The sequence below is a fragment of the Ovis aries genome, chromosome 7 (genome assembly GCF_016772045.2).
Source record: "Ovis aries strain OAR_USU_Benz2616 breed Rambouillet chromosome 7, ARS-UI_Ramb_v3.0, whole genome shotgun sequence".
Taxonomy (NCBI): domain Eukaryota; kingdom Metazoa; phylum Chordata; class Mammalia; order Artiodactyla; family Bovidae; genus Ovis; species Ovis aries.
In genome coordinates, this window is record NC_056060.1 from 80484750 (window position 1) to 80500127 (window position 15378).

At 46.0% G+C, this 15378-nt stretch overlaps 1 protein-coding gene across 4 annotated transcripts in view; it reads right to left on the bottom strand.

The window, feature by feature from the left end:
* MAP3K9 (mitogen-activated protein kinase kinase kinase 9) overlaps positions 1–15378 on the bottom strand; it is an 85639-nt gene that overhangs the window by 12875 nt on the left and 57386 nt on the right. Inside the window, exons 4-9 of one of the 4 annotated variants that reach the window (XM_027971969.3) lie at positions 13567–13715; positions 12455–12630; positions 7127–7367; positions 4585–4707; positions 2729–2882; positions 421–489 (exon numbers count right to left, since the gene is read on the bottom strand). In XM_027971969.3, coding sequence (XP_027827770.1) covers positions 421–489; positions 2729–2882; positions 4585–4707; positions 7127–7367; positions 12455–12630; positions 13567–13715 — 912 coding nt within the window. Of the gene's footprint in view, positions 1–420; positions 490–2728; positions 2883–4584; positions 4711–7126; positions 7368–12454; positions 12631–13566; positions 13716–15378 lie in introns of all 4 variants that reach the window. The other 3 variants (XM_042252705.2, XM_027971970.3, XM_042252706.2) reach the window with 3 other exon arrangements.

A 15378-nucleotide genomic window follows, 5' to 3' on the forward strand; every position in this document is an offset into this window, starting at 1 on the left:
GTGATTTCAACCAAAATACACAGCCAGAGAGAAACATGCTGCCAAACCCACAGCCTGAGACTTCTGACTGAAAATCTTATAAATCCCTTCCAGCTCTGGATCCAGGGAATTCAGATCAGCAGCATCAAAGCCTGTGCTGAAGACCAAAGGATAAACAGCCATATACTGACTCCCTAAAACGAAGGATGCTGGGAGAATCTTAACAACAGGAGTGGTCAGGGCAATGAGGAAACGTTAAGTCGGACCAACACAGGAATTTTCCCAAGGTGCACGATGGTACTGCTTCCCAAAAAAAAAGTCAGCATGGCGCTGGCAATAATGAGGCTTGATTCTGCAGGGTGTGCTGTGAGGACAAGGAAACGGGGGCGGGGAGGAGAATTACTATAGTACATGTGATGAGGTGGTGAAGATCAGACTCACCCCAAGTGGAAATGTGGAGACTCTGATGGGGTACTTAAACCATTAGCTTTCTCCCGTCTCTGAGGGGATCTTCAATGAATAAAGAGAATCAGTAGCAGGCAACCGTGGATACATGCCGCTCAGCCTCTCCCACCTGAGAACCCTCAAGGCTGGGCTCCTGTTACGTCACCAGCTGCCCTCCCCTTGCAAAGCCCACACCATGAAGGGATCACAATAAGATGGCCCTGCTGGAATGGTCACAGGTCCATGACCTCCCTACCTGTGGGATAAACATCCCAGGGGCAGCCACAGCTTAATTAGCGGGGGTGGTGGTGGTGGTGGTGGGGGCTGTGAATCCATAGATAGCTGCTGATTACAGACAGGTGCATATGTTTCCTATAGAAACATACCGTCTTTTTAAAGGATGGGGATGCAAATCCACCTAACGTTGTTGAATTCAGTACAGCTTTTTGTCATTATATATTTTCTTCAGTCAACAGGAACTAACATTAGAAATAGTACCATACGGAAGCTCTCAAAAATTCCCAACATTAAGTCTTTTCCTGAGAGTTTATTTCTTCAGAGGAATTGATAATCATGAAAAATTAAGTCACATATTTTGAACTGCTTCAAAAGTGTTGAGGGCAAATCTATGTAAGAAGGAAGAAAATTCTAAAGTTAATGTTTCGTGTAATGTTGAAACGCAGTGAGTTTACTGGCAAGACAAAACATACATTGAAATGAAACAGAACCATTGAGACTGTTGGGATCCATAAGCCAACCTGGCAAAGCCTACCTGGAATCACACTAATGTCAGAAATACCAAGGGATTCAGGGTAACTAGGTTCCTCAGCCCGAGCTCAACCCCACTCTAGCCAAGGCTCAAGGGACAGACTGGGGAGTGCTTGCACTTCAGAACTTGGTACAGCAGAGCAACCAGGGGACTCCGTCACTGAATTCTTACATAGCTTAGGGAGGCCTGCCCTAAATATCTAAGTTTTCTGTTCCAAGGTAACTAGTGAATTCCAAAGACTGGCTTCAAAGAGTCCATCCTTCATGAACCAAAACTTATTTTCACCTTCTAGCATAGCAAAATAGATTTTGGACATGAAATCTTAGTATTCAGAGAAATAGCAAGGCCAAGGCCAGTTACAGGTTGAGGGCAACTTTAAGTCTAATAGTCAACCTTAGAAGCTCTTTGGAAAGCCACTAAAAAGGAGGAAGAGGGCTGCTGCTTAGCCTCACACTCAGCAAAGTCAAGAAATATGGTTCTAGATTCCAACACAAGAAGTATACCCCATCACGTGCATTCTTCAGGTATGAAGCAGAATTGCATGAGAAGCGGCGTGGAAGAATCATCAGAGTAAGTATTTACATAAGTTTATTTATGCAAGTTTACTATGAGCTAGCCCACCTTTTAAGGGACTTCCCAAAGATAAGCTTACTCAGGGTCAACTCCATGAGACGGGTATGGAGAGAATCCCCATTTAACAGATGAGGATACCTAAGGCCCCACTGCTGGGTGTGGAGGAGTCGGGATTCACACCCAGGCAGCCTGGAGTCAGTGTTCATGCACTTCACTACCACACTGCAATCAACTGGTCTATGAAAGACCAGGGCCCGTGGGCCACAAACCCTCAGTGAGAACACGAGCACATCCAAGGCAACAGGGCCTGCTGTGTGCTTTGTCCAGAGGGGTCTCTCACACATCAGCGTGGTTATGGGGTGGGCTCATAGAGAAGGACTAGTGGCTCTGGAGTGATCTCCGCCTGCACCTCTAGGGCTGGGTAGCTCCGCCTGCCTCTGGTTCAGGACAAGCCTCTGCTCAAGAGCCCTGTCGTCTCGCCTTTCCTTCTCTCTCCTCTGGGCAGATGCTTTAAGGACAAGAGCCAGGTGTAAGTAAAACACAGGCGGAACTCCTTGCAAGTGCCAAATGCTTGGGCTACTTGCTCCTCTGAACAGGATGCTCCAGGGGCTGGCAAACTAACTCATGAGCTACATCCTGCCCATCACTTGTTTTTGTCCCATTTTACTGGAACACAACCATGTTCATTCATTCACATATTGTCCATGGTCTGTGGCTGCTTCTGCATTACCACCATGTGGGGCTGAGTAGTTACTACGGAGACCACATGGCCCACAAAGCCTAAAATACTTCCTACTGGGCCCTTTATGAAAAAACTGTGCCAACTCCTGAACAAGGCAATTGGAAAACCTTCTTGTAAAGATCAAGAGGCATGTAATTTCTTTGAACAAGGTGAAACACACAACAGAGAAAAAGGTATTTCACGCCACATTTTTAAAGGATTTCCCATCATCTGGCTCTTACCCTTCGTCTCCTGAGGCAAATTCCTTCTGACCAAGTGTACTTGGCCCCCACGTCCGCCCCTTCTTCTTGGGGGCCCTCTTCTCCTCCTCCTCCCCCTCCTCCTTGGGGATCACAGAGCTCCGGCCCCAGGTTTTGCTGCTTTCGCCTGGTGTCACTGTGAATAATAAAGGTCACGTGGGATTAGGAAAACAGAGCGGTGTCCCCCTAAACTAGCTTCTCCCCGACCAGACACGCACACTCACATAACTGGAGCTGCAGGTGTGGGGGAGTCAGACTTGGTGCCCAACTCTGTGCCCCGCCGGGCATGTAAGGGAGTTCCCAGCCACCATTCACTCTGCGCCCTCAAAGTGCCAAATGTGGGAAAACCACCCAGATTCTTCCGAGTCCAGTGGAAGGTGGATACCCTGGCCAGCCAGTCACCAGAGCTCCAAACAGACCTGACTTCGGGAACATGTTTTATTGGGGGTAGGTGGGTGGGAATTGGCCTGGGGGATGATGTTGGGGGGAGGGGGGGGAGAAAGTAGGTGGGAGAGATTAGGAGTAAAGATGATGTAAAAGTGAAGAAATTTTGGTAAGAAAGTGCTGGAAAGCAAGGAAGTGAGAGGTTCAACACTATGGAGAGGGAAGTTAGGGACTGGGAGCGACAGGCCTGGAGAAATATAACAGAGAGGGGAGGAGGAACATTCTCCTGACCCTGACACCTTAGAGCAAGGGCTAAAACCCAAATTCTTCAGAGACTGGCCTTTTATCATCAGTGAGTAGAAGGAGCGTGTTAGTTGCTCAGCCATCTTCGACTCCACAATCCCATGGACTATAGCCCTCCAGGATCCCCCGTCCATAGAATTCTCCAGGCAAAAATACCGGAGTAGCTAGCCATTCCCTTCCCCAGGGGAGAATGGAAGGAGCCAGTTATCAAAACACAAAGAGTTAATGGGACTGAGGCAAAATACAGAGCACACGAAAAAAAGAATCCACTGATTTGACTTGATTTTTCAAGGAAAGCCAAAAATTCAGGTCTTGGGGGGTTTTCTCTGGGATGAAATCTCTCTATCTTTAAATTAGGGCATATGCCCCTCCAACCTCTCCCTCCCACACACTAGGAATATATGTATTTATGTGTATGTATACCTAAGTTCTTACTAAACACCATCATAAAATAAAATTGGCTCAGATTTGGACTATTGTAAAGTATTTGGCAAGTTTACCTTGGAACCTGCACTTTGACAAAGCCCCTTCCTAGGAAGCATGGACCAAAGAAACACCACGATGCCCCAAATATAGCAGAGGTCCCAAGTCCTAAATATACCAGATCCCAAGTCCAGGGTACCTTCATCACATCCCAAATTACTCTGTAATTCACTAAAGATCCCGCCAACACCCACAAACCCCTCTGCAGGTATCTGGCTAATAGTGAAAGGTAGAGGAGGCAGGGTCAAGTTCACGGAGAGATGAGGTAATGGGGGTAAGGGCCTGCATACATATGTGAGTGCAAGCATGCTAAGTCGCTTCAGTCACGTCTGACTCTTTGCAACACTATGGACTGTAGCCCACCAGGCTCCTCTGTCCATGGGGTTTTCCAGGCAAGAATACTGGAGTGGGTTGCCATGCCCTTCTCCAGGAGATCTTCCCAACCCAGGGATTGAACCTGCGTCTCCGAGGTCTCCTGCATTGGCAGGCGGGTTCTTTACCACTAGCGTCACCTAGGAAGCCCTCACACGTGTGGATGTGTACACATATTGTCCAAGAGAGGTGGCAGAGTTAGGACGGAGCCAGCCTGACCAGTCTGTGGCTGGACAGAGCAGGGGACAGGTGGCCTGGTGTGTTCTGGCCCCAGCTAATTTGGGAAACAGACGTACACTGGATGGCGCGAAGGCGAGGGATGATGGTGGGGCTCGCAGGAGGACTGGACCGGCTGTTGATCAGACTCTTCCTTTTATCCATGGTGGGTGAGGCCTGTACCGTGAACTTGTGCTGGAAGTCTGCTTGGGGGAAGACAAACAGAAGTGTGTGTGTTAGAATTTTCCCATCATCAAATTCTTATGAACTACAGGGATATATGGGCTCCCCTGGTGCCTCAATAGTAGAGAATCTGCCTGCCAATGCAGGAGACTCAAGGTTCGATCTCTGGATTGCAAAGATTCCCTGGAGAAGGAAGTGGCAACCCACTCCAGTATTCTTGCCTGGGAAATCCCATGGACAGAGGAGCCTGGTGGGCTACAGTCCACGGGGTCACAAAGGAGCTGGACACTAGCAATTAAACAACAACAACAGGGATATGTGGTCCAAAATAGGAAATATAGCCAATATTTTATAATAACTATAAATGGAATATAACCTTTAAAAATGGTGAGTCATTATGCGTGCACCTGAAACTTGTATAATATTTCACATCAACTCTACTTCATTTGAAAAAAACTCCTATGAGGGAAATGACACTTGCTGGCAGCCTTGAGGGATGGGCACTATGTCCTGAGAAGCTCCGTTACAACTGGGAAATGTCCTCTTTTAGAATCATTTCTTTTTCCCATAGGGATGTGGCAGCTGGATGTATGTAGAGACGGAAGCTTCATTACCCAAGTGAACTTCATTAGACTGTTTTCATAAAGCTGTCCATGTAATGTACATAGAGGTAGCAAGTACCTACTTGGAATAAATTTTTTAAATATCATGAGACCTTGTCGATTATTCTGTGTGTGTGTGCTTAGTCACTTGGTTTTGTCTGACTCTTTGCGACCCTTTGGACTGTAGCCAGCCAAGTTCCTCTGTCCATGGGATTTTTCAGGCAAGAATGCTAGAGTGGGTTGCCACTTCCTTTTCCAGGGGATCTTCCTGACCCAGGGATAGAACCCACATCTCCTGTGTCTCCTGAGTGGTACGTGGCGTCTTTACCCATTGAGTCACTGGGGAAGCCCAGTTGATTATTCTAGGAAATCTAATATAAACTACATAAACTACTCTGTCTCATATAATCTATTAGTACACATCTCCTTTCCTCAGGGACCAAAGCAGGGAGACCGATGCTTCTCATTAAGTGCAGGGTAACAGGATTAACCCATGGAACCTGAGAAAGTGAGGGAGATGCAGTTAATGGTCCAAGTTCCGGTTTATTCCAAAAGCATTTACATCAGAGCATGAGGAATGCAAAATGTACATTCTCTGAGTTTCTAGGCTTCATTCTCCCCAACTATTGAAGGGCTTATCACAAAGATCTGCCTGTGGGCACCTAGGTTTCCCCTCTAGATGGTGATCTCCCTGGAGGTGGGATCCATGGCTTTTCTATCTGCTTCCTTAGCACACATCAAGATGCTGGCATGTTGCTCCAGAGATGCTTAAAGACTCTGTGTTGCCTGAAAAAAAAAAATGCGCAGTAACACTCACTGAATTTCACTAACTGGATTCTCTTGTCTGTACCTAAGCCACCATCCCAGTGCTTAAAATCATCTACTACTGCTCCCGTTACGCTATTTTCCCTTGATTCCTTACACTTCTAATAAGCCTGCTTCCTGGGGACTGACAGGCTCAGAATACAATGAACTTTTTAATCTACATAAACACACACTTGAGTACTCACCTCCCTCCGTGGGTACGTAAACTCCAAAGACTCTAATTCATAGTTTCTTACTTCTTTGCATTTTCCCAAGGTGGTACCTACTGCAAATGTCCCTTTGCTCAACTAATGTGTTTCTGAAAGGTTACGTGTAAATCAAATTCTTAAACATTCATCCTAATCTCAACTGCACATAGAGAACTAATTATTACGGAAACCCTGAGTTATTTTGCAGAGCCAGGAGTCTTCTTATCTCATAGGCACATACACACACTCACCCTGGGATTCTTTTACCCCAGTGACATCTTCATTCTCCAGGTTTTCCTACAGTAAGAATTGCCTGTATGCACGGCCATGCTTTCTAGCCGATTCGACCACGCCACGGTCATGGCCTTGCCCTCATGTTCTGTGTGCAGTCACACTCCAAAATCCCCCTTGGAAGGGTGAAGCTTCTCAGCAGGCCAGGCTTTCCCTGGAATAGAACCTGGGGTTTCCAACCAGCTCTATAAGGAACCTGGGATCTCACATTTCTGAGCCCAGTCCCTGGTTCCCACAGACCCCGTGGCGCATGAGCCCCTCGGCCCACTCATGCTTCCCCTAGGTTGTGCGTGCTCAGCTGCTTCAGTCGTGTCTGACTCTTTGTGACCCCATGGACTGTAGCCCACCAGGCTCCTCTGTCTATGGGGATTCTCCAGGCGAGAATACTGGAGTGAGTTGCCATGCCCTCCTCCAAGGGATCTTCCTGACCCAGGGATCGAACCCGCTGGTCTTACATCTCTTGCACTGGCAGGCGGGTACTTTACCATGAGCCTCACCTGGGAAGCCCTCCCCCAGGTCTCCCGGGTACCAACCAGAAGGGAGGCTAATGCGATTTCCGTCCTTGAGCTTCAGCCGGCTCTTCCTAAACTTGCCCTTGCGCTTCTTGACCCGGGGCTTCTCCTGGCATAACTGGTGGATGATGATGTTGAGCTCTCGTTCCAGAATGTCGATCTCCCGCTCAGCCAGCTCCTGCTCCCGGCGCCGCAGCAGCTCCTCCTGGTTCTTCTGCTGGAGCGCGGCCCGCGTCAGCTCCTCTTCCCAGGTGCGTAGCTCCTGCCGGGCAGGTAGAACCATCAGAGAGAAGGAGGCACCCCCTGGGGCAGTGGGGGGGCTCACCCCTGGGAGAGCAGTGCTCACAGCAACCTGGACAGCTCTCCTCTAATGCCCCACACTTCACTCTCTGGAGGAGATGGAGGTGCTGGATAGCTAGTCAGCAAATGAACACCTGACCACCCCAAATGGTAAGGGAAGACAGGCTCAGAAGAGACATCCTGAGTACACAGCTAGGGTAGCCACAGGCCAAGCCCTACAGAAGGGGGCTGAGAGTTCCTGGTGCTGGAGAAGACTCTTGAGTGTCCCTTGGACTGCAAGGAGATCCAACCAGTCAAACCTAAAGGAAATCAACCCTGAATAGTGATTGGAAGGACTGATGCTGAAGCTGAAGCTCCAATACTTTGGCCACCTGATGCGGAGAGCCGACTCATTGGAAAAGACCCTGATGCTGGGAAAGATTGAAGGCAGGAGGAGAAGGGAGCGATAGAGGATGAGATGGTTGGATGGCATCACTGACTCAATGGAGATGAGTTTGAGCAAGCTCCAGGAGATAGTGAAGGAGAAGGAAGCCTGGCATGTTGCATCCATGGGGTCACAATGAGTTGGACACAACTTAGGGAGTGAATAACAACAACACCTTGACTGATTGATTAAAATTATCTGTGACCAGGAAAAACAACAAAGTTTAGGTAGAAAATATAATCATAATCATATGATGATGATCATATAATCATATAATAGTCTCGGTTCTATTTTGATTTGTTTTTCTGTTACATAAAGGAAATTTTTTAAAAACCAGAGCCAACTTAAGGTAATCTAGCTTAAAAATGAGCCTGCTATAAATGAGTCATACTCCAGGCATCATCTAACGTGCAAATAAAAATAAATACATTCCCAGGGTGGCTGTTCAAAAGGTTCATGAGGCATGTCATCTAAATCTTGGTTCACCTTGGTTCAGTGAATCCACTGAAGCATGTGGTTGAAACTTTCATCTTATCTTAAAGGGCAACCATGTGCTCTAGAGGGACAGAGACAGCCCAGCAAAGAGAAGCAAGAACACTTCCTGAAGTCTTTGCCAGGCACTTGTTCTAGAAACACTACCACACTGGGTGGGCAGAACCTCTTCCTTGCCTTCCCTTTGTCCTTCTGCGTGAATTTATAAATGAACTCAGCATGGAGTTCCTAGGAAGAGGCAGGAAATTACAGCATCAGGAAATAGGATAGAACCCAGGAAAGAGAATAAAGCATCCGTAAACAACTTTATAGATTCTAAACTATTAACACTGGTTACTGTAGGCCCATGATGAAGTGAAGAAAGGCTGTGGCTCAACTGGTAAGGAACCCCACCTGCCAATGCAGGAGACACAAGCGATTCGGGTTCAATTCGTGGGTTGGGAAGATCTCTTGGAGAAGGGATGGCAACTCACTCCAGTATTCTTGCCTGGAGAATTTCACAGACAGAGGAGTCTGGTGGGCTACAGTCCACGGGGATGCAAAGAGTCGGACATGACTGAGCAACTTAGACTTTTACTTTAAGGATTGAAATGGGGTGGGAGCAGAGGGTTAAAATTTCAGAAGCTTTCATGTCAACAACCTAAGAGAACCAGGTCTAAAAAGGGGAGACTTATTTTTTCTCCCCAATAAAGCAGCCAGAGCAACACTCCTGTGATCGGAACTTAAAATTCTCAACGAAATGCTCCACTCTAAGACGTCATTCTGCTCTAGAAAAAAATATAGAAATGGAACCCAGGGCTAGAAAAAAAGGATGCGAACACATACTGGGGAAGCAGAGCAGCAGGCAGAGAACAGAAGACAGAACAGAGGCAAAATGGGAATAAAATATTCTGATGAAAGGAGTGTTTCATTCAACTTGCCTTCTGTTCGCAAGACTACCTGCTAATGTCCATCAAAGTGATAGAATAGAAATGAGAAGAGGGTGAGCACTTTGAAGGTTGGCTCATTAGTTGCTGATTAACCTTTGAATCAATGAACGAAAGAAATGAGGAGAGGAGAAGACAGTGTTATAAACGCAACCCTTCTTTATGGTAATATGCATTCATCACAAGTGCCTGAGAAATGAGCCTGAACTTCTGAACTTCTTCTCTGATGAACAGATTGACTGCTGTGTGCCCTCCAAATCCTTGGCTTTCTTGTTTTCACCATCAGAACAAAAACATGTAGAAGATTCAGAAAAATTATTCTTGGTTGGTTATTTTGCTGCTAAATGGGAAAGCTAAAATTAGTTCAAGCTACTCTCAGCCTTCCTAGGTCCTCTCTCCTACATGCTTTTGTCTAAGGAATGGCTTGAGTCTAAACTCCTTCCTTTAAGGAAATTCGAACCCCAGCCCAGAAACCAATCCATCCTCACATGCAAGGGAGCAGCAGGTTGAGCTAACCTGAAGAGTGAATTATATTGGAAACCAGGACATTTATGGAGTACTGGCCTATGGCACCATATACCTGGCACCTCTCCAACATGGTAAATCCCCTTCTTGTAGAACACCTATTTGGGCATCAACTCCATACTATATAAATCATGCCTTTCACATACAATGATTTAAGAGGAATCTCTCCAGAGAGAAAGCTCATCATCTATCCTTACCCTCACTTGCTGAACTCCAAGATTTATAATGGAGAGGCATCCATGCTCAAGGCAAGGACTCCAAAACAGAGTGGTTGAATCTGTGGCCTTGGGCAAGTTAAAATGGGCATCACATTTAATATGGAGGTAATAGCACCAACCTCACAGGGTTGTATTACCTAAAACAATTACTAGCTTTTTATGCAAGATTATGTAAGAATTCATATAAATTACTTAGAGCATGGCATATAGCCCATGCTCTACCCATGTTAGCTCTTATGAGAAGTGGTTTGACTTTTCCTAGTAACTACTTTCTGACAAAATCCAGCTTTCATTTTTCTTACTGGTTGGTACCCTTATAGTGTCATCAATCAAAAGAAATAATCAGAGAACTATATTCAATATCCTGTGATAAACCATAATGGAAAAATATGAAAAGAATATAAACATATATATATGTACACACACACACGTATCCTTGCATCACTTTGCTGTACAGCAGTAACAAACGCAACACAGTAATTCAATTTGTTTTTGTAGTTCAGTCACTAAGTTGCGTCCGATTCTTCTGTGACCCCATGGACTCTAGCCTGCCAGGCTCCTCTGTCCATGAAATTCTCCAGGCAAGAATACTGGAGTGGGTTGCCAGTCCCTTCTCCAGAGGATCTGCCCAACCCAGGAATCGAACCTGAGTCTCCTGCATTGGCAGGTGGATTCTTTACTGCTGAGCCACCAGGATAGCCCATAATTCAACTACACTTCAATAAAAAATAAATTAAAAAAAAAAAGAAAGAAAACAGGAGTTAGTGATTCAAAAAAGGTCAGGAACTCTGGGGTTCTTCTAGTTGAAATATAATTAGTAATTGGAACAGTCTCTTTTAATCATTCTGCTCAATGGTCAGTGAGGATCCACCCCCTCTCCGAGCTAAAGAATTGTCACAAGCTCATTGCATCCCCCTGCAGAATGCTCCTTGACTTGCCAAACAGTACCCTGGTGGCTCGCTGGTAAAGAATCCACCTGCCAGTGCAGGAGACATGAGTTTGATCCCTGATCTGTGAAGACACCCTGAAGAAGAAAATGGCAACCCACTCCAGTATTCCTGACTGGGAAATTCCACAAACAGGAAATTCCGTAGACAGAATTAGAGGAGCCTGGTGGGCTACAGTCCATGGGACCACAGAGTCAGACACGACTAAACACAGAGTCAGACACGACTAAACAACAAAACCAGGCTTAGGATTGCTAGGTTGCAGCAAAAGATCTACATCTTCAGATCAGCTCTGGAAATGATTTTTAAGTCATTTGTTTAGGGAACAACAATGATATTGGAAAGAAGAGATGGTTTTGGAACCAGAAGGCCCTGGTTCAAGATTCTGCCTCCTCACTTACTAGGTGTATGACTTTAGGTAGATACTGATCTGCTAAGATACTGCTCTGAGATGCAACAGTTAATAACACCTGCCCTACATGCTGTAGCAGAGGGCATAAGACTCCTGGATAAAATGGATGAAAAGGTCTCTTCATACCTTCCAAGTGAAAGAACTGGGAAGCCATGAAGACAATTTTAGAAACTACTATTATATTGCTTTCCAAATTTCCACAGTGGGGAGTGAGAATGGAAAGAAGAAATTAACCAAGTCTACCCATGGACATCCCTCATGCCCCGAGCTGCAGGTCCCGAGGAACAAGCAACATAATTGCTTTGATTTGGATTAGCTTCCTCCATGTGGACCCTGACTGTTGGCTAGATACTACGGCATAAAACAGGGCCATTCAGAGAACGGTCACCAAAACAAAAAGGCAGATCTCTAATGGGCTATGAGTCTCTGAACTCCTCAGTTGGTTCAGGCTTTGAGCCCTTTCTCACGGTATTTTTAACCCATGTGCTGTTTCTGATCCTGATCCCCAAAGACACTGGCAGGATGTTCTGCTAACTGTTCTCAGTGTTCAAGTATCCCTATATCCTGTTAACCCCCTTTGATGAGTCCATTGCAGAACCAAGACACCTTTCTAGAACCTTCTTATAATTTGTCCAGCCACCAGAGTGAGACAACCTGTTGGTACTTGCCCAGTGGTGCTCCTCCTCCAGTTTGGACATTGAAGTAGATACTCTGCAAGGAGAGCTTTGGACTCATGACTTCCCTTACTTATTCCTGTGCATGCATGCTCGGTCAGTTACTTCAGTTGTGTCCAGCTCTTTGTGACCCTGTGGACTGTAGCCCACCAGGCTCCTCTGTCCATGGGATTCTCCAGGCAAGAATACTGGAGTGGGTTGCCATGCCCTCCTCCACTTATTCCTACCACATCTCCAAAAGAGACAAAAACTCTCTTATCGTTTCAGGTCACACCTGAGGCCTGGAGAACACTCCACATAAAGCCAGGAAGGAAAAAGCTGCTTTGATATCACAAACCAAGCAGGAAGGTGGCCGCATCACAGTCTTGCTCAGAGGCCCCAGTGGAGAAGGTCCACTGAGTCAACACACGCCTTCCACTTCTCTTTCTTACCTTTTCTTTGGCCCTGAGTTGGTCAAACATCTCCTGAATCTCGTGCTTCCAGTCATCCTGCAGGCAGTGGAAGGAGTCCTTGGGCATCTCAAAGAAACCAGACTCCTCTATGGTAGTTAGCTGGTCCAGGATACTCGTGAAAGATGGGCGTGAATGGGGGTCAGGATTCCAGCAATCTGCATGGAGCACACGAGTCAGGAAGCATGAATGGACAGAGGCAGACGGAAGACTTAGGATGTCACGGGACCTCATCTGACAGAACACCATCTCTCATTTCTTCTTGCAGAAACAGAGAAACTGGCATTGAGGGAAGCCCCAACAGGTCTCAGGAGGTAAAGCAAGCTGCCCAGCATCACAGTCATCAAGACGGAAACTGGAAACACAGCAGAGCAACTCTGCACCCACTCCGTTCTCCTCATTTGGCAGAAGAAAGGCAAGTCCAAAGAGTTTTCGTGCGTCAAGTACAACCACCACAGTTTATGAAGTTAGTATAATACATGATTCCGGGTGTGACAATGGGTAGTTACACCTTGGGCCTCAATTTCCCGCAAATAAATGAGCTACCCTTCCCCTCCTTGATGTGCTGATGAGATGAAAAGCACGAGCAGGGGGCCCAGAAAAAGCGAATTCTAGCTACTCGCAGCTCAGTCCCTAACTAATGGAGTGGCCTCCTATCCATTTAACCTCTCTCAGCTTAGGGTTTCTCACTGATAAAAATCATAGGACCTAACTAGATGGCTTTTAGAATTTCTCTCTTCTTGGATCGCCTTCATTTCTACACATAAGACACTCAGAGGTCTTGAAATAAAAGCTACTATCCTTTCTTATTTTGCATTAACTAATATACCGCAGCACTGGATAGCAGCCTTTAGTTTCTAAGTTAAGTTCTATAGTCACTAGATGGACAGAAGGGACGTGGGTGACACCAGTGTAGCAGGGTGCTGATATCATCTTGAGCTAACTCTTGTAACCATCTTTAGGATTCCTCCTCGAGTGACTCCTACTTCACCTCCTCTTCCAGTTACTGGTTATGCAGAACTGGCCACACTCTATCCAGTGCTGACAGAAAGGTCAAACAGTCTCCAGTTTTGTTCCAGCCAGGGGTCACTCACCTTCCATGAGTTTGGCAAAAGGTTCCGGACATGTAGAAGGGATGGGAAGGGCGAGCTTGTTCATGGCCACTCCATAAGCGACGGCTAAGCCATCGATTCCCCGGAAGGGCACCTCACCAGTCAGGAGCTCCCAAAGCAGCACCCCGTAGCTAGGGAGAGGAAGAAGACAGAAGTCATACAAGGGACCACAGCTGTAACTTCATTGAAATAGCTCATGAGGCTTTGACGAGCATCCCACATCTTCTCTAACATGTAGGGAGACTTACAGAACAGATATACTGCCATGATAGAAAAGGGAGGCCAAGCCCTACTGGCTATGAGCAAAAACTCTGGAGTCAAGCACACTAGGTTTCAAAGTCTTATTCTTCAAATTCCTCATCTGTGAAGTGTGAATTACATGAGCAGTTCGACAAGGCTATCGTGAAATGAATGCTCTATTGTTTAAATCACTGCTCAAGGGCCACAGCTATTCTGTGGTTGCTATTGTGAATGTAATAAACTGGATGAAGAGGAAGGCTCCCAGGAATATATTTTTTTCTGCTTTAAGAAAACTTCAGCTTTAGTCACAAGATATATTATTTTCTTTTAAATTTTATTTAAGTATAGTTGATTTACAATGTTGTATTTAATTTCTACTGTATAGCAGAGTGATTCAGTTCAGCTCAGTCACTCAGTCGTGTCCAACTCTTTGTGACCCCAGGGACTGCAGCACACCAGGCCTCCCTGTCCATCACCATCTCCCGGAGTTTACCCAAACTCATCTCCATTGAGTCGGTGATGCCAGCCAGCCATCTCATCCTCTGTCATCCCCTTCTCCTCCTGCCCCCAATCCCTCCCAGCATCAGAGTCTTTTCCAATGAGTCAACTCTTCACATGAGGTGGCCAAAGTACTGGAGTTTCAGCTTCAGCATCATTCCTTCCAAAGAAATCCCAGGGCTGATCTCCTTCAGAATAGACTGGTTGGATCTCCTTGCTGTCCAAGGAACTCTCAAGAGTCTTCTCCAACACCACAGTTCAAAAGCATCAGTTCTTCAGTGCTCAGCTTTCTTTATAGTCCAACTCTCACATCCATACATTACCACTGGAAAAACCATAGCTTTGACTAGACAGACCTTTGTTGGCAAAGTATTTGCTTTTTAATAGTATACACACACACACACACACACACACACACACACACACACACACTCCCCCCACATATATACTTTTTCATATTCATTTCCATTATGGTTTATCACAGGATATCATGTATCGTTTCCTGGGCTATACAGTGTGCGTGTGTGCTCAGTTACAGTCATGTCCAACTTGACCTCATGGACTGCAGCCCACCAGGCTCCTCTGTCGATGGGATTTCCCAGGCAAGAATACTGGAGTGGGTTGCCATTTTCTCTCCAGGGGATCTTCCCAACCCAGGGATCGAACCCATGTCTCTTGCACTGGCAGGCCGATTCTATAATACTGAGCCACTTGGAAAGCCCATACAGTAGGACCTTATTGTTTATCCATCCTATATATAATGGCTTGCAATGCTAATCCAAAACTCCCCTCCCCTTTGGCAACCACAAATCCGTTTTCTGCATCTGTGAGTCTGTTTTTATTTCGTAGATATGTTCATTTGTGTCATATTTTAGATTCTATGTATAAGTGACATATATAGTGTTTGTCTTTCTCTTTCTGACTCACTTCACTTAGTGTGATCATCTCTAGGTCCATCCATGTTGCTGCAAATGGCACTACTTCATTCTTTTTAATGGCCAGGTAATAGTCCATTGAATATATATACCACCCACATCTTCTTAAACCAGTCCTCTC